At 56.4% G+C, this 18,469-nt stretch overlaps 2 protein-coding genes across 2 annotated transcripts; both read left to right on the top strand.

Annotated features, from left to right (window-relative positions):
• The first annotated feature begins 18 nt into the window (after positions 1–18).
• Positions 19–6,130, top strand: SBDS (SBDS ribosome maturation factor). Its single transcript, XM_063173663.1, has 5 exons — positions 19–177; positions 890–1,019; positions 2,213–2,413; positions 2,948–3,112; positions 3,737–6,130. The coding sequence occupies exons 1-5, from the start codon at positions 50–52 to the stop codon at positions 3,863–3,865; spliced, it is 753 nt and encodes a 250-aa protein (XP_063029733.1). The 5' UTR covers positions 19–49; the 3' UTR covers positions 3,866–6,130.
• Positions 6,131–6,603: 473 nt separating this feature from the next.
• On the top strand, positions 6,604–12,400 carry CCDC183 (coiled-coil domain containing 183). Its single transcript, XM_063174238.1, has 14 exons — positions 6,604–6,688; positions 6,772–6,893; positions 7,031–7,093; positions 7,552–7,893; positions 8,019–8,123; positions 8,266–8,373; positions 8,998–9,126; positions 9,333–9,390; positions 10,038–10,138; positions 10,389–10,549; positions 10,887–11,046; positions 11,165–11,284; positions 11,450–11,546; positions 12,180–12,400. Exons 1-14 carry the CDS (start codon positions 6,604–6,606, stop codon positions 12,290–12,292), a joined length of 1,764 nt encoding a protein of 587 aa, XP_063030308.1. The 3' UTR covers positions 12,293–12,400.
• The last annotated feature ends 6,069 nt before the right edge of the window (positions 12,401–18,469 follow it).

The raw sequence follows: 18,469 nt of genomic DNA, 5'->3' as shown, positions 1-18,469 counted from the left end.
CGCCATTCACTGCCGGGCCGGGCCGGGGGCGGAGCGGGCGGCCGCCGCCATGTCCATCTTCACCCCCACCAACCAGATCCGCCTCACCAATGTGGCCGTGGTGCGGGCACGGCGCGCCGGGAAGCGCTTCGAGATCGCCTGTTACCGCAACAAGGTCATGGGCTGGCGCAGCGGAGCGTGAGTGCCCGGGGAGCCGGCGGGGAGGCGGCTCGGGGCCGGCGTGGGGCCCGGGGCAGGGCCCGTGCGTGTGGGGACCCGCTGTGAGGGGATCGTACCGGGCACCCCGTGTGGGGACTCGGTGGTGGCGCGGGAGGGGCGCCCGTGGGAGGACCGGGAAGGGCCCGGGGTGTGGGAGGGGGGTCGCCAGTGACCCGGGAGCCGGCACCCGGCTGCGGGGCCGGGGATCGTGCGCGGCCCCGGACCCCGGTCTGACCCCGGGAGGAGGCGCGGGGCCGGTAACGGGAGCGCCGTGCCCGTGCCTGGGCAGCGACAGCGCTGTGCTGGAAGGTTCCAGCTGTGCTGAGTCAGCCCGGGACAGCAGGAGCCCTTTCTCTCTCCTCGCTGAACGCAGCTGGGCTCCTGGCATTGCTGCTTTTCTGGAGAGGGCTTGGGCAAGGCACGGAGTACCCCGACGAGGGGCAGTGTTTCACTGTGACAGAGGACAGGGATGGATGGGATATTGGGAATGAGGAATTGTTCCCTGTGAGGGTGGGCAGGCCCTGGCACAGGGTGCCCAGGGCAGCTGTGGCTGCCCCTGGATCCCTGGCAGTGCCCAAGGCCAGGCTGGACAGGGCTGGGAGCAGCCTGGGACAGTGGGAGGTGTCCCTGCCACGGCACTGGCATCATTCTGGGATTATTCTGAGTTTTCTACATTTGTCTTAATCTCCAGGGAGAAAGATCTCGACGAGGTCCTGCAGACACACACAGTGTTTGTCAATGTCTCCAAAGGCCAGGTGGCAAAGAAGGAAGATCTGGTTAAAGCATTTGGAACAGATGACCAGACAGAAATCTGTAAGATGGTAGGTTTCACACACTTTGCTTTGTAAAAGATGTGAGAAGATTTAGTCATGCAGTTAGGTTGGTTTGTACTGAAGGGTGTTTCTAGAATGCTTCTATAGGTGAAAGGGTTGCTTGTTAAGAAATGGATAAAAAGGAGCTGTAGCTCTGTTTTATAGTTTTAAATTTGGCATATATGTGTGGCTGGAAAGAATTCTGTCTAACACACAACTTGCATGCACTGATGTGTCTGGACACAGCCAGCACTGAAGAGTTCTTCACATAAGATAAATTATTAAGAATGCAGAGAAAAGAAGGGGACAGTTGCTTACTTTGGAGAGCTCACTTAGGTGTAAGTAGCAGATCTAATTTCTTAGTCCTTTCTGGTGAGATATGAACTATGGACTTGCTGTGGTTGATAAGATTTCAGTAAATCTCTTGAGTCAGCATTGCCCTGGTAGCCAGGAGGGACATCCCTCTCCTGGGGTCACCAGGCTCAGTATCAACAGCTGGGCCAGGGAGAGGATTGTCCTACTCTGCTCTGGGGCAATTTTGAGTGCCACAATATAAGAGAGATCTGAAGCTGTCAGAGTCCACAGAAAGCTGTAAAGAAGGTGAAGGGCCTGGAGGGGCCACACAAGGAGCAGCTTAGGGCACTTGGTCTGTTCGGCCTGAGGAGACTGAGGTCAGACCTCATTGGGGTCTGCAGCTCCTCCCAAGGGACAGTTCCCACCTCTGCTCTGTGGGACAGGGACAGCACCCAGGGAAGGGCTGGAGCTGTGCCAGGGCAGGTTGGATTTTGGCAAAGGCTCTTGCCCCAAAGGGTGCTGGCATTGCCCAGGGTATGGGCACAGCCCCGAGGCTGCCTGAGCTTCCAGGGATGCCCAGGGTGGGATTGTTGGGGTGTTTGTGCAGGGCCAGGGCTGGACTGGGTGGTCCTTGAGGGCTCCGTTCCAGCTTAAGATATTTGTGAAATCTGTGCTTCTCTTGCTTCTGTTTGGTGTTTCTGGGGTGAGTTTTTTTGTCTGAAGCTTTTCCAATGCTGTCTGTTGTAATGATTCACATTATTAATTTGATTATTGTTTGCTGCACTTCAAATCTCGCCCAACCTTTCCGGCAGCTGTCAAATTTAACAAAGTTACTCAAAGTTGTCAAATGTAACTTGTCACTGTTCAGATCCAGGACGTTCACTAACGGGTTTCTGTGGGTAAAACAGATTTTGTCCAAAGGGGAGCTGCAGGTGTCGGACAAGGAGCGGCACACGCAGCTGGAGCAGATGTTCCGCGACATCGCCACCATCGTGGCTGACAAGTGCGTGAACCCTGAGACCAAGCGGCCCTACACTGTCATCCTCATCGAGAGGGCCATGAAGGACATCCACTACTCTGTCAAACCCAACAAGAGCACAAAGCAGCAGGTGAGGTTCCTGCAGGATCAGCTCCTGCTCCGAGGTGCTGCCATCCAATGCAGTTCCTCGGGTCTCATCACAGAGGGATCAGCAGAGCGCTGGGATCTGAGGCCTGCACAGGGATTACTCAGCCATCTGGCAGCTGAGTGCTGCAGAGAAGCAGCTCCTGAAACTCTGTCAGTTTGTTTGCTAAGAATTCAGGGAGGGGAGAAAGAAAGGAAAAAGCCAACAGTGATACACTTAGAGCAGAAATAAAAGGTTTATGATTTATGCTAATTGGTGTGGTATATCAGTTTTGCATTTGAGCCATGTGGCTTTGTGATGTTTTGCAGTATAGCTATTTAACTTCATTTCAGACGGCTTTTAAGTGTTCAAAGTGATCACAAAAAACAAGTCAGCCTTTTCTTGTTCATCTGTCAAAAGAGCCTGATAGCAGAGCAGCAGTGACCAGCACTGAGAGATGGCTCTGAAGCTGATTTGAGATTTGGAACTGGGTGCTGGGTTTTAAGCAGGTGTGCACGTGGTCTCTTTCTTGTCCAACAGGCCCTGGAAGTGATCAGGCAGCTGAAGGAGACCATGCAGATTGAACGTGCTCACATGAGGCTGAGATTTATCCTGCCCGCAAAGGAGGGCAAGAAACTGAAAGAGAAGCTGAAGCCACTGATTAAAGTTACTGAGAGTGAAGACTTCCAGGAACAGCTGGAAATGGTAAGCAAAAAGCAGTCCCTGGGTTTCAGGTTTGATTTGAACTACATGTGTATTTTACTAGGAGATGAATTCATAAATGGAAGCTGTTTAGATAAACTGAAGGCTTACCCGAGATCCTGAATGAGAGCTGTGGTTGGGAATTTTTAATTTCACACAATCCTAGTGATGTGGGCATGGAAGCAGCCTTTGGCATCCAGAGGTTGCTGCTCCACGCTGAGGAGTGCACAGTGCAATTCCCCCTAGCAGTGATGATCCTGCAACACTGAGAAGTCTCTCCTGTATGTGAAATGTTATTGTTACTTATTTGGTGGCTTCTGTCTAGACTTTAAGGGTGGCTAATTATTTTTTTTTAAAGTTAGTGGGTGGTAAAGCAAAATTTGGTATTAAAATCTTCATACAAACAGATTAGAGTCCAGCAATCCCAACTGGCAAAAGCCATGTCCAGCATGGGGAACTGGAACTGTAGAGCTCTGTGGAAGGTTTGCTGCCAGACAGAGTTTGTCAACTCTTCAGAGTCCTCCTCAGTAACTAGGCTTGTTTTAATGAAAGTGAATGCTAGGCCTTGGGTAGGGCTGATGAAATGCAAACATTCTTGGCTGATTGATGAAATGTGGAATGTTGCAGGTGTGCCTTATTGACCCAGGCTGCTTCAGGGAGATCGACGAGCTGATCCGCAGTGAGACAAAAGGGAAAGGATCCCTGGAAGTGCTCAGTCTGAAGGATGTGGAGGAAGGAGATGAAAAGCTTGAATAACAAAATCTTCCTGCAGGAGATCTGCTTCAACACCCTCCCTGCAGTGACTGGTGTAGCCACTCTTCTGTTAGGCCTTCATGGTTTTTTCCAATCTCTTGCTGCCAAACATTTTCTGACACTAATCCTTTGGGATTTTTCCATGCAGTGTGGGTTGGGTTTTTTTTTATCATTTTACACTTGCTTGGTTTACAGATGTCTTTGCCTGTAAGAAGATTTTGTGTCAGAGTTGCACTAATAAGAACTGAGTTAGGGTGTGGTAGGAGGTTACTCTGGCTTTGCTTTAGTTTCAGCGTTGCTGTTGAAAAGTGTTTGAGTGATTTGGTGCCAATTGTTTGTACCTTCAGGTTGTCAGTGTTGAGTGGGAGATTGCACTGGTCGCTGAGGAGTGGCTTTGTATGTGAGGAGAGGGACCTTAAGAAAAGAAAGTTGCATTTTTCACTTCTAAACAGGTGCAGTGTGGATCATGTCTAAAAATCAGTCTCTTGGCAGTGTGAAAACTGACTTAGGCTTCCATAATTGGCTTCTTGGTAATTAAAGTACTTCAAAGGACCATTCATAAAGAATTCCTTCACTGGCTATAGCAGCACTTGCTGACATAGAGATGATGTTCTCCAAATAACTTATTTGTAGAATATATTTAGCTACATTAATAAAAACAAATTATCATCTATTTATATATTATAGATACAGAAAGAAAGAAGATACTTATTTTTGTTAATAGTAGAGGAGATATCCCTGGCTGTGGCAATGCTTTTGCAGGCTGAGGGAGTAGCCTGTGCTTGGGAGCTGCTGCTCTCACATGATAAAATGAATCTCAGGCAGTGGTGGCCTCTGGCCATGGAGCCAGACAGGCTTTTGTTGGACAGTAATTCCCAGCAGGAATTGTTTGTGTGTGCCCCTTTGCTTTTTAGTGCAACAGAACAATTCTGGCAGCTGTCCTTTATCCTCTGTCCTTTTTTTTTGCTGCTCTCTAATCCATGCACAGAATTACCAGCCAGCTCCTGAGGCATGGGATATAGTTCTTGCTAATTCTGTTAAATCTTGCTGCAGCTGTGTTAAGCAAATGATTTAAAGTTGAACTGGGGTATTGCAAAGAAAAGGGGAAGAGAGGACAACAATGGGGGAAGGAGATGCTAAAAATACAAACCACCAGGCAAAGCAGATATGGTTCAGTGACTTGAAGCTAAAGCAGCAGGAATTTGAGGAGCCTTTAATATGACATTCCTGTTTCATGCAGATAGCAGGCAGCAGGTGAGGAGCTGTGGGCCAGCCAGGGAGATCTCTCCCAGGAGAGCTTGGTGCTCTTTGGTTGCTGTTGCCTTCCAGAGACTCTCCCCTTCTGTGACAGTCAAACAGAGCTGGGTTTGTGCTGCTGACCTTTCCTCTGCACCTTTAACTCATTGTGAATTTCCTGGAATTTCATCTGGGAGAGTGGAAATCAGCTGGAGGAGGGGAGGTTTGGCATGTGAGGTGGCTGCAGGGCTGGAGCCTCAGTGCAAGGCTGCCCCTTGGGAGTGGATTTCTGCAGCAGCCAATTTGTGTGCACTCGTGCAAGGCTGGGATCAATTCCTTCAGCAGTATTTTGGGAGGATCTGCCTCTCTAGAGCCTGAGTTTTGCTGAGGGCGGGTGAAACAGAGATTCTTGAACCACTCTATCCATTTTAAAATGCTTTTGTTTGCTCCCAGGGGTTTAAATGCTGCCTAGGGAATGCAGGGGTGCAATGACTGGATGTGCCCTGCGGACAGGGCTCAGTGTGGAGAGCTCTGTGTGCACAGGCAGCTCCCCTGGGTACCACCCTGGGCTGCTGCCTTCATGTGCCCCTCTCTCCAGACACACTTTGGGAAGCACTGAAGATGATCATGTTGATATTTAGCTTGTCACTGGAAATTAGCACTAACACGCAATTCATAAATATGCAAATAAGATGCTGAGCAAGAGCCTCTGAGGATATTGTGTCAGTAATACCTGATTCACAATTCTTTAATTTCTTGGTTTGCTCTGTTTAACACAACAGGATGGCAGCAGGTTAAAGATCTGGAGTTCCAGAACTGAAACTAAGCTGATTCATGAGCTTGGTGCTGGGAAGGCAGTTCCTTTATAAAGTCTTTTTCTGCAAATCCAGACATTAAGGATTTTCTCTGGTAGAGGGAGCTTGAGTTTATTTATGGACAAATAAAGATACATGCTGGCATTTCTTGTTACGTTTGTAGTTCAGCAAGAACATATGGTGAGCATCAGAATAAAGCTCAGGATTGGTAACTGGATGTCTTTGCCCATTCCAAGAAGACCATAACTCCCTGCACAACCATTTCCTGGCTAATTAACTGGAATTTTCAGATAGATGGGTATTTAAATAAGCTGGCAGCTTCCAGGAGAGCACTGCTGGTGTGTTTGGGTACACAGGCACATATGTTTGCCCTGGCATTGCCCCATTCCAAGTGGGGCTCAGAATGATCCCTGACAGCTGCCACTGCCACGACAATGGGAGACAAAGCTGGAATGCTTCTCTGCCCCCTTCCAGGAGCTCATTAATCAGTTGTTAATGAAGCTGTTCCCTGCAGCAGTGTTGGGGAGGGGGCTGGGCCATGCTGAGCAGGAGGTTTGTGGCCGGTGGCAGTTGCCAGTGCTGCGGTGACAAGGTGACAGTTCCACGGTGGAACTCGCCGTGCGCTCACAACGCTGCGGGAGCAGCAGGGCCTCGGCAGCTGTGCCAAGGGATCTGGGAATGGGCCCAGGGATGGAGCTCCCCAGCAGCACGTGGGGCCCCAAGCCCGACCTGAACCAGCGCAACCAGGAGATGCATATCCTCGTGGGCCTGCAAGGTGCTGCCTCGGGCTGCTCGGGGACGGGGCTGGCACAGCCCCCTCGTCCCACGCGCTGCCATTGGCTGCCTGATGTCCCCCAGATCAAGGCAGGAGGATTTTCGCTCGGTCCTGCGAGGAGAAGCTCCGGCAGAACAGGGAGCTGATCCCCAGCCTGCAGAAGGCCTTGCAGGAGGACTCCACTTTCCTGAACTTTGTCCTGAAGGTACCAGGAGGGCCCTCCTGCTGCACCCTGGCCTGGTGCTGGCCCTGCACCCCCAGCTCCTCCAGGAGCTGGCAGGACAGGCCAGCAAAAGGTGTGTCATTCCCCGGCTGACCATCTTTGTCCCTCCCTGCCCACAGTACAACAAACTCCCCATTAAGGATGCCTTCGGAGAGCTCGTTTCAGGCACTGAGAGCCTGGAGGTAACAGCAGGGCTGGAAGCGGGGCTGGGGCTCTGGGGACACTGAGAACAGTGCACGGCAGAGGGACACGCTGCCAGCACCAGGACAACCCCACGGGGCTGCTGTGGAGACACGGGGTGTTCACATCTGGTCCCACGGGACACATCCATGCAGCCCCTTTGTCCCAGCAGACCTCCCTGCTGTCCCACCCCCATGTCCCTGGCACTGCCCGTGTTCCTACAGAACAGAGATGCTGTCGCTGCCCTTCACTGCCTGTCCCAAGGTTGTGCCCTGGTTACAAACCCGTGGACATCGAGGCTGTGCCTACAGAGCTGCCTTTGCCCAGAGGCCTTGTGCAGCAACACAGCGGTGCTGCTGCTCTCTGACAACATCCCCATCTGGGCCCTGATCGATTTTATTGATCCCCAGCCCTGCTCCATGCTGTGCAGAGTCCCTAAGCCCAGCCCTGCCACCAGCAGTTGCCCACCCAGCAAGCCCCCAGAGCAAAGTTCTCCCAGACCCCATCCTGTCAAACCAGTGACAACATCCTGGAGCAGCATCTCAGTGTCCCCAGCTCTACCTTGGGGGGAGTTTTCTGGGCAGCATCCCCTTCTGCAGCATCCAGCCTGGAAAATGGTCCCATGCCCATCCAGGTGGCCGTAAAGAAGATGGAGGCCAAAATCCATGACCAGGTGAAGGCGTGTGACATGCTGATGCACCAGCTGAAGCTGTGGAGCCAAGCCAGGGATGAGCGCCAGAGGCGCCTGCAGGATCTGCAGGATGCTGAGGCTGACCCTAAGTGGAAAGAGGCAGAGATGCAGGTACCTGGGAGCCCTTCCTGCTGTGCCAACACCCATGGGGGCTTTAATCCAGCCCTGCACCCCCAGCTGGGCACTGGGCTTGGCACACACAGTCACTCTGTGCCTTCCCCCGGTGTCTGCCCCAGACCATTCGCCAGCTGGGCAATGACATCGAGAAGATGCTCATGAAAATTCGAAGTGGAGAGATTGTCACCAACCTGTACCTGAGGCTGCAGGAGGTCCTGAGGAGGGTGAGCTCCTCCTCACTGAGCCAGTGTTTCACCTGCTCTCCCTGCCAAGGCACGGGGTGCCTAAGGGGCTGTGTCCCCTCTGTGCCCTGTCACAGCATGGGGCACCCCGGTGGGTGACGTGCTGTGGCTCCCTGTGTGCCAGGAGCTGGTGTACCAGCCTCGATACCTGGACCTCCTGTCTGGGATGACTGTGATGTACCACCAGGAGCTCACAAGCAAGACTACCGTCCTACCCAACAGAGTCATCAAGGTGAGATAACTGGGGCCTTTTCCCACCCTGCAGTGCCCACAGACAGCACCACGTACCTGAGAGCCTTCCTTCAGCAAGGGGCAAAAGAGGCGCAGCTGAGGTTGCCCACAGCACCCAGAGGCCTCCATAGGTCCTGCCAGGTCTCCCTCTTGTCCCCTGGGGCTGGGGTCAGCCTGTCTGAAGCGCCAGCCATGGCAAAGGCAGTGTGTCCCACACCCCAGCCTGCCTTGCCAAGCTTCCTTCACAGCCTGTTTGCATGGACTGGGGTCACTTTTGACACTGGGCATCCCAGGAGCTCAAATCACAGATTCATGGAATGGTTTGGGTTAGCAGGGGCCTTAAAGCTCATCTCATTCCAGCCCCCTGCCATGGCAGGGACACCTTCCGCTCTCCCAGGTTGCTCCAACCCTGTCCAATGTGACCCTGGCACTGCCAATGGCACTGCCAGGGATCCAGGGGCAGCCACTGCTGCTCTGGGCACCCTGTGCCAGGGCCTGCCCACCCTCACAGGGAACAATTTCTTCCCACATCTCGATCTAAACCAATACTTGAACCTAATACCCAATCTGCAGAAAGCTCCAACCATCTTTGGCAGCAACTCTTCCTTTCTCTGTTATGCTCCAGAAACTCATGGCCGAGGCAGGGCCCCGGGTCCGTGTGGAGAAGCACCTCAGGGACCAGTCCCTGGCTGAGCAGAAGAAGCACCTCAAGAGCCTGCAGCAGCAGGAGGAGAGCGAGAGGCAGCAGAGGCAGGTGAGCTGGGTGTGGGGCAGGTGAGCTGGGGGTGTGAGGAGTTGAGCTGGGTATGGGGCAGGTGAGCTGGGTATGGGGCAGGTGAGCTGGGGTGTGGGGAGGTGAGCTGGGTGTGAGGAGGTGAGCTGGGTGTGGGCAGGCAGGGCTGGGGGCAGCGGCCGCCTGCAGTGCTGAGCCCCCAGGGGTGACAGTGACTGTCCTGGCAGCAAGCTGTGTCCATGCTCTCTGCAGAGGAGGACCAGAGCTCCTCAGAAACGCTGCTGGGTGAGTGCCTGGCCAGGGGGCAGAGCGGGGGGATGTGGGCACAGCCACGGACACCCTGCCCTGCTCCTGCCCTGGGCACCCTGCCCTGCTCCTGCCCTGGACACCCTGCTCCTTCCCTGGACACCCTGCCCTGTTCCATCCCTGGACACCCTGCTCCATCCCTGGACACCCTTCCCTGGACACCCTGCTCCATCCCTGGACACCCTGCCCTGCTCCTTCCCTGGACACCCTGCCCTGCTCCTTCCCTGGACACCCTGCCCTGCTCCTTCCCTGGGCACCCTGCTCCTTCCCTGGACACCCTGCCCTGCTCCTGCCCTGGACACCCTGCCCTGCTCCATCCCTGGGCACCCTGCTCCATCCCTGGGCACCCTGCCCTGCTCCATCCCTGGACACCCTGCCCTGCTCCTTCCCTGGACACCCTGCCCTGCTCCTTCCCTGGGCACCCTGCCCTGCTCCATCCCTGGGCACCCTGCTCCATCCCTGGGCACCCTGCCCTGCTCCATCCCTGAACACCCTGCTCCATCCCTGGACACCCTGCTCCTGCCCTGGACACCCTGCCCTGCTCCATCCCTGGGCACCCTGCTCCATCCCTGGGCACCCTGCCCTGCTCCATCCCTGGACACCCTGCTCCTTCCCTGCCGCCCCAGGTGCTGACGTGGAGGCCGCCATGGCCAGGATGCAGCGCGAGGCCTTTGTGACCGACAAGATGGAGAAGGCAAAGACTGCCCTGCAGTGCTCCTGCCTCTGGGTAATGGAGAACCCATCCCTGCTAAAACCTGGGGCTGCTGGAGCTCTGGGGAGCTGCAGCCTCTCTGGTCCCCCCATTTCCCTGTGCAGTTATCTTCTCTTCTCTCCCTGGAGCCCCACAAAGCCCCTGTTTGCAGGCAGGCACTGCCCTTCCCCATGAGCAGGGGCCACAGAGCTCCATGGTGCTGTAACCCCCCCGAGGCCTCCAGCAGGAGCACCTTGGGCTGAGCCCTTGTGTCTCCCCTGGCCAGGACATCCCCAGCAGCATCCAGGCACAGAGGAAATCTCTGGAGAACCTGCAGCAGCACATCGATGACTGCAACGAGAAGAAGAACGTGCTGAAGAAGACCCTGCAGAACCTGGAGTCCAAGCAGGCCAAACTGAAGTTCAACCAACCCGTCAGCACTGCCAGGTGCTGCTGGCCTCGCACACTTGTGCCAGCCAGGCCACCACCTTAGGGGGGGACATGTCCCAAGAGGCACCCTGACCTGCACCCCACTGCAGCCACGCACTCCTCCCGCACTGGGAGGGTTTCTGAGCTCCCAGCTCTGCTGCTGGCAGGGCAGAGCACCCAAAGCTCCCACTGGGGTCCCCGAGCTCCCTTTCTCCTTGCTGGGCATGGGAAGTGCTGCCAGCAGCATGGAGCTGGCCTGCAGTTGGGGTGGGGCAGCCTGAACAGCTTTTGGAGCAGGTTTGGGGCGTCCCTGCACCCCTGTGCAGCTGTGTGATGTGAGTGTGGCTGGCTCCAGCATGCAGGAGGAGGAGCTGAGGGAGCAGCTGAGGCAGGAGGAGGCCCGGCTGGAGCAGATGAGAGCCCACATGCTGAACAACCAGAAGCGCCTGATCGAGTTTGAGAACATCATTGACAACATGTTCCTCCACCTGCAGTACATCTCCATCCCTGGCAAGGTACCAGGGGCTCCAGGGGAGCAGGGCCATGCAGGCAGGGCAGCACAGGGACGCCTGGCACGGCCACCGCTGCCACCAGGGCCTGGCTGTGCCCACCGAGGTGGCTGTGTCCCCCCAGGAGGACTCAGGTGAGGTGCGGGGGATGGAGGAGAAGCTGCAGTGCTGTGAGCAGAAGCTTCAGTTCCTGAAGGAGCAGGCGGCAGCCCGGCCTGAGGACAGCCCTGATGAACAGAGCGAGGTACGGGGGCTTGGTGGCCCTGGGGACACACTCAGGCTCCTCCCAGACCAAGGCCACAGGGAAGGGCCATGGAGCAGCTCAGCCCCAATGGCACTGGGCACCCGTGGTGCTTGGGTTGTAGCACCCACCTGCCCTCCAGCACTCAACCCAGGCTGTCTTTCACAGACTTTTGGCAAGGTCAGGAACCTTCTGGAGGAAAGAACTGCAGGTGAAAAACAGAACCTGAGGATCACCTTTGAGGATGAGGGCGCTGCGGAACATGGTAGGAGAGCACAGTGGGGATGTGTCCTACAGTGACTGTTCCAGCCCTGCCCCCTGGAATGGGGGGAGTCCTTGTCTGTCTCCCTCTGGCCCAGCAGACACCAACCCACAAGTTGCCTCCAGGTCTTGAGGCTGACCTTGGCTGTTTCTAAGGCCTCAGATGTGGGTGGTGTTTTTAAGCAGGGGTGGAGAAGAATGAAGGCAGGGGGTGGCATGATGAGCACAAAGCTGCTGCAGGAACAAGGAGAGACGTGGGGCAAGAGGGAACACCCTCATCTCCAAAATCACCTGGTTGTGAAGTATAATCAGTGCTTGGTTCTGCCTGTGGATGCTCCTGGAAGATGCAAAGACCTTTTGGCAGCTCAGCCCCTTTCTTTAGCAAAGCAGGAGCTGGGCCCACCACACTGCAGCCCCAGACCTTTATGGGAAGCCCCAGCAGTGTAATGGAGATGGGCCACAGTGGTGGCATCACAGGTCCCCCAGGTCACCCTGGGACGCTGGGGTGGAAAGGTCCATGAGGACTCTCCTGGATCCCACGAGCCCAACAAAACGTGCCAGCTGTCCCAGGGACATGGCCACAGCTGAGGTGGCCTCCAGCCCCTCCCCAGTCCCTCCTCTCCACTCTCCCCTGCAGACAGCTTGGAATTTGAGGAGGAGGAAGAGGAGTACGTCCCCAGCAGGGAGGACATCAAGAAGCAGGGGCAGCAGCTGATCCGCATGAACACCCGGCGTCGCAAGAAGAAGTAGTGGTTTCTCTATGTGAGCTCTGAAGGCCTCAGGCCACCCCTTGTACCCTTTTCCCAGCAGGAGCACCTTGAGCTGAGTTTTCTCAGTCTGCTTTTCCCAGCAGGTTTAATAAATCAGATATTCTTCATTCCTCCCAGTTCCATGGTAAGGCTGGAACAGGTCCTAGGTCACTTCTGTCACTCACAACATGTTGGGGTCCATCCTGAGGGGCTCTGAGCTGGGTTTGGAGGTGGACAGGTTCAGCCCCTGGAGCAAAGCTGGGGCTGGCCAGGCTTTCTCCCCCTTGGTGCTGTGGGGCCAACACCTTCCTGGGACCTCTGATGCCTCAGGGGATGGAGCTGTCTGAGCCAGTGATGGGGAAATGAGGGGAATGGCTGAGTCCTGTGGGGTCCCAGGGTGGGAGTCCCCATGTCCGTGCATGGGAGTGGAAGGGCAGAGCCTCCCCAGGAAGGAGGGACCCAAAGCTGAGCTGAGCCCCCAGCCTGGAGCCTCTCCCCTCCCTGCTCCTGCACTCGTGTCCTGAACTCCTGTCCTGAGCCTGGAGCAAGCCCCAGGTGTCACTGGGGCTGCAAGAGGGTCTGGGGGTCAGGAATGTCCCAGTGTGACCCAGGACAGCAGAGGCTGCTGCTCCAGGGTGGGATCCCCAGCCCTGCTGAGGGGCACCCACCGTGCCCCCTCTGCTCTCGTGCTGCAAATAGATGGTGCTGTTTGTCCAGGAACAGCCACGACCAAGGGGCTCTGCCTGTGCTCCTGGACAGACAGCCAGGACAGGGGCACCTTGTCCCCTTCCACACGGGAATGTCAGCATCAGAGCAGCCTTTCCCTGCCTGTTCTGCTCTGTGCTTGGTGCTGGCATCATCAATGACATCCCCAGGGAGGGAGGAGCGGCTGCTGCTCCCCAGCCTCTCAGCACTGCTCCTGGTGGGTCTCGTGGAATGGGCATTATCTTCACAAAACACAGCACAACCTGGGGTTTTTCAGGGAAGCTCCAGAAATAACATCACGTGTCAGTAAAGGCATCTCATGGAGCTTCCCAGAATCCACAGCCACAGGTGGGCTCTTCTGCAAGTAAAGACCAGGCTGTGATTGCATATCCATCTGTTCTTGTCGTGTTCTCGTGTGCCCACCACAGCCTCACCACCCTCACAGGGAAGAGTTTCTTCCCAATATCCCATCCATCGCTGCCCTCTGGCACTGGGAGCCATTCCCTGTGTCCTGTCCCTCCATCCCTTTCCCCAGTCCCTCTCCAGCTCTCCTGGAGCCCCTTTAGGCCCTGCAAGGGGCTCTGAGCTCTCCCTGGAGCCTTCTCTTCTCCAGGTGAGCAGCCCCAGCTCCCAGCCTGAGAAATGTGCCAAGCTCTTGGTCTGGTCTTTCCACACTGGCTGTGGGGAACAGGGAAGTGGGAAAAGGTATGGAAGAGCTGGAGCTGGCTGGGGTCTCCAGCCTGTGTCCCATTCAGGGGTGGTTTAGGTGCCTTTACAGGAGGGGCAGAGCAGCAGCAATGGGGTTTCACCTCTCTGAGCTGCTCCTGCCCTGAGCAGGGGATGCAAGGACTACCTGCTCCATCAGGAGCATCCACTGGATGTGTTCAGACAGTGCATCCCAACCCCTCATCACGGCTGCCAGAGGAGGGAAGGGCTCTCACCCCCAGCCAGCAGCTCCCGGGCACACAGATGGAATGGGCACAATTGGGGTGACTGCTCCTGGCTGCCCTGGATCCAGGAGAGTTGGGAATGGGAGCAACAGAATGACTGCTCCTGGCTCTGCTCCTGGCTGCCCTGGAATGGGAGAGATGGGAACGGGAGCAATCGGGGTGACTGCTCCTGGCTCCCCTGGATCCAGGAGAGATGGGAATGGGAGAGATCAGGGTGACGGCTCCTGGCTGCCCTGGGAATGGGAGCAATCGGGGTGACTGCTCTTGGCTCCCCTGGATCCAGGAGAGTTGGGAATGGGAGCAACAGAACGACTGCTCCTGGCCCCCCTGGATCTGGGAGAGATGGGAATAGGAGCAACCAGAATGACTGCTCCTGGCTCCCCTGGGAATGGGAGAGATGGGAATGGGGGTAATCAGAACGACTGCTCCTGGCTCTGCTCTGGGTTCCCCTGGATCTGGCAGGGACAGAGCCCAGTGCAAGTGGAATTCACTGCTCCTGGCTCCCCTGGATCCAGGAGAGATGGGAATGGGAGCAACCAGAATGACTGCTCCTGGCTCCCCTGGATGTGAGAGAGACAGGAATGGGAGCAATTGGAATTGACTGCTCCTGACTCCCCTGGATCCAGGAGAGATGGGAATGGGAGCAATCAGAATGACTGCTCCTGGCTCTGCTCTGGGCTCCCCTGGATCCAGGAGAGACAGAGCCCAGTGCAATTGGAATTGACTGCTCCTGGCTCCCCTGGATCCAGGAGAGACAGAGCCCAATGTAATCAGAATGACTGCTCCTGACTCCCCTGGATCCAGGAGAGGTGCCACCAGGAATGGATGTGACAGGTGGAGAAGAGGTACTAGAGAGGGGGGAAAGAACCGGAGGCAGTGCCTTGGTTTCTGGATTTGAAAAGATGGGAAAAGGTGGGGCTGCAAGGGCTCTCCCATGGGGGAAAATATAATTAATTATGTAAGGAACAAATGAATAAGTAGGGAAGGTAGGGGGGATAGGGAAATAGAAAGGAAGGGGAAAGGGAAACGACAGGACTGATATCACCTGAAGTCTCATTAGGTGTCAGGCATGGGTGGTACAGCCCAGGGAAGGAGATGGGAGATTTCCTTCTCTGCCCTAAGAAACCTTTATTCCCTTCCTCTGAGCTTGGCTGGAGCTCCAGCACGGATGCTGCAACCAGTGCCAGGACTGGTGAGAAACCAAAAATAGGACATTGGGGAATTGCATGGAAGCATTTGCCATGTGGAAATATCAATCTCTGCCTTGGGAAGGCTGGGTTTGAGTGGGTTTGGGGCTTTTTATTTTTAAAGGTGTGATGAAAATCACATGGAATGGAGTGCAGGGAAGGGTGGGCACAGCTGGGGATGTCACTGGAGCATCAGTGCTGGGTTTTATCCTCTGGGAAAACAGGAACCAGATAGATCAGCCAGTCTGGGGCCAAAAGCAGAGGCTCTGTTGGCTGTTCTGGGGAGGAAGAGGCAGCCAGGGGATCCTTCCTGGAGCTGCAATGGTGGGATGTGGGAGGTTTGTGTCTCCCAGCCTCTGGGGTGAGCGCTGCTTCCAGCCAAGGAAGCACAAACATTTTCCATTTCCATGTTGATAAGAGGGTTCATGGGGGGAAATGGGGGGGGTTTGGCCTGGTGAAGAGCAGGAATTGGCATCACAGCCACAGCGGGGCTCAGCACCCTGGGCCAAGCAAGGTGGGGCTGAGGCAGTGCTGGTGAAGGAGGGAAGGACCCCAGGGAGGTGGGGTCCCTGCTCTGACCCTCAGCAAGGGGAGAAGTGGCTGGCAGCAGAGCAAGGACTGGGGCTGACAGGTGCCATGAGGCAGCTTTCCTCCATAGCAGAGACCAGGGACCACCTCAGACCATTTTGGTGCCCTCCTCTGGGCCTGCTCTACCAGCTCCATGTCTGTGCTGGGATGAGCTGGAGGCAGCTCCAGAGGGGTCTCGGGAGAGCAGAGCAGAGGGGGAGCATCCCCTCCCTCCCCTGCTGCCCACCATGACGGGAGGAGCTCAGGACACACTTGGCTCCCTGGGCTGCCAGTGCCCATGGCCAGGTCATGTCCCATTTATCACCCACCAGAACCCTCAGTTCTCATCCATCCATCCATCCATCCATCCATCCATCCATCCATCCATCCATGATTCAATCCATCCATCCATCATCCATCCATCCATCCATCCATCCATCCATCCATCCATCCATCATCCATCCATCATCCATCCATCCATCCATCCATCCATCCATCCATCCATCCATCCATCCATCCATCATCCATCCATCATCCATCCATCCATCCATCCATCCATCCATCCATCCATCCATCCATCCATCCATCCATCCCTCCCCAGTCTGTGTGGCCCTGGGGATGGCCCTGTCCCAGCTCCCTGACCCTGCACTCAGCTGAATCAGCCCGAGGGCTCTGTGGGGAGGGGATGCTGGGGCAGGGGTGGGATATTGGGGTGCAGGTGGGATAATGGGATGCAGGTGGATGATGCCCTCTGGGTGGCAGCTGGAGATGCAGCCCATCCATCCCTGTGTTGCTCTGCCCACTCCTCCTGCTCCTCCACCCCAGCAGGTCCTGGGGGACCCAAACTAGGGTGACTGGGCACAGGTACTGATGGTGTCTCCTGGCAGGGCTCCCCCACTGGTGGGGGGACACAAGGGGGCCCAGAGGCAGCACGTGGAAGGCAATTCCATCCCTGCTCAGGCTCTGTCCTCCCCACTCCCATCCCAGCCCCACACCAGCAGCACCCCAAGGCACATGAGAGGGGGAGACCCCTCCTTGTGCCCCCTCATCGCAGAGCTGGATCCCAAGAGGCTCTCCCACCACACCCCAACCTAGGTGTCCCTGTGAGCGCAGCACAAACCCCACCAGCATCCATTTTGAGCCTTTTGCAAGGGAACAGGAATTGGGATCAAGAGGCTACAGGGTGGGCCACCACCAGCCTCAGAACGTGGGATGGCCAGGACCAGGGGATGGCCAGGGAGGGAGGATTCCCAGGGATGTGGGATGGCCAGGGCTGTGCTGTGCCCAGGGATGGGGGATACCCAGGGCCACAGGGTGCCCCCATTCAGTGGAAGTCACAAGGGGTTGCAGACAAGCCAGGTCAGCCATATTTATTGAGAACGGTTGTGGAGGGATAAAAATATTTCCACTACTCTATAAGAATTTATAAACCTATACTCTCTGATCCGTTAATAAACGCCTCTAGGACCGTCATGCCAGGGGAGGGGCTTCTGTAAGAAAATAGCGAGATTAAAAAAAGGAAAGCGCTAAATGTTCCCTGCAGGGCCCTGCCCGGGGGGCCCTGCCCACGGGGACACGGCGGGCACAGGCCGGGTGCTGCCCTGGCACCCTGCAGCCCCCAGCCCCGGCTGGGCACGGCCCCGCCAGCCACGCCCCACCCGGGGACCTGGCAAGGGGACCCTGATGGGGACAGGAGACATCCCTAGGGCAGCGAGCTCCACTGATCCCACTGCTCCCACTGCTGCCACTGCTGCCATTGCTGCCACTGATCCCACTGACCCTACTGCTGCCACTGCTGCCACTGCTGCCACTGATCCCACTGCTGCCACTGACCCTACTGCTGCCACTGATCCCACTGATCCCACTGCTGCCACTGCTGCCACTGCTGCCACTGCTGCCACTGATCCCACTGACCCTACTACTGCCACTGATCCCACTGATCCCACTGCTGCCACTGATCCCACTGCTCCCACTGACCCTACTGCTGCCACTGATCCCACTGATCCCACTGCTGCCACTGATCCCACTGCTGCCACTGATCCCACTGCTGCCACTGCTGCCACTGATCCCACTGACCCTACTACTGCCACTGATCCCACTGATCCCACTGCTGCCACTGATCCCACTGCTCCCACTGACCCTACTGCTGCCACTGATCCCACTGACCCTACTACTGCCACTGATCCCACTGCTGCCACTGCTCCCACTGACCCCACTGCTCCCACTGCTCCCACTGCTCCCACTGCTCCCACTGCTCCCACTGCTCCCACTGATCCCACTGCTCCCACTGATCCCACTGCTCCCATTGATCCCACTGCTCCCACTGATCCCACTGCTCCCACTGACCCTACTGCTGCCACTGATCCCACTGACCCTACTACTGCCACTGATCCCACTGCTGCCACTGCTCCCACTGACCCCACTGCTCCCACTGCTCCCACTGCTCCCACTGCTCCCACTGCTCCCACTGATCCCACTGCTCCCACTGATCCCACTGCTCCCATTGATCCCACTGCTCCCACTGATCCCACTGCTCCCACTGATCCCACTGCTCCCACTGATCCCACTGATCCCACTGCTCCCACTGATCCCACTGCTCCCACTGATCCCACTGCTCCCATTGATCCCACTGCTCCCACTGATCCCCCTGCTCCCACTGATCCCACTGCTCCCACTGATCCCACTGATCCCACTGCTCCCACTGATCCCACTGCTCCCACTGCTCCCACTGATCCCACTGCTCCCATTGATCCCACTGCTCCCACTGCT

This window comes from Melospiza melodia, chromosome 21 (assembly GCF_035770615.1).
Source record: "Melospiza melodia melodia isolate bMelMel2 chromosome 21, bMelMel2.pri, whole genome shotgun sequence".
Taxonomy (NCBI): domain Eukaryota; kingdom Metazoa; phylum Chordata; class Aves; order Passeriformes; family Passerellidae; genus Melospiza; species Melospiza melodia.
Note: the sequence above shows the minus strand (reverse complement) of the source record. Positions and strands in the feature narration are given on the sequence as shown.

Excerpts from the sequence above, each read along its gene's own strand:
- SBDS (XM_063173663.1), top strand. The coding sequence starts at position 50 with ATGTCCATCTTCACCCCCACCAACCAGATCCGCCTCACCAATGTGGCC. Across the intron at positions 178-889 it reads ATGGGCTGGCGCAGCGGAGC|GGAGAAAGATCTCGACGAGG; the intron begins GTGAGTGCCCGG and ends CTTAATCTCCAG. Across the intron at positions 1,020-2,212 it reads AGACAGAAATCTGTAAGATG|ATTTTGTCCAAAGGGGAGCT; the intron begins GTAGGTTTCACA and ends TGGGTAAAACAG.
- CCDC183 (XM_063174238.1), top strand. The coding sequence starts at position 6,604 with ATGGAGCTCCCCAGCAGCACGTGGGGCCCCAAGCCCGACCTGAACCAG. Across the intron at positions 7,894-8,018 it reads GGAAAGAGGCAGAGATGCAG|ACCATTCGCCAGCTGGGCAA; the intron begins GTACCTGGGAGC and ends TGTCTGCCCCAG. Across the intron at positions 11,547-12,179 it reads TGAGGGCGCTGCGGAACATG|ACAGCTTGGAATTTGAGGAG; the intron begins GTAGGAGAGCAC and ends TCTCCCCTGCAG.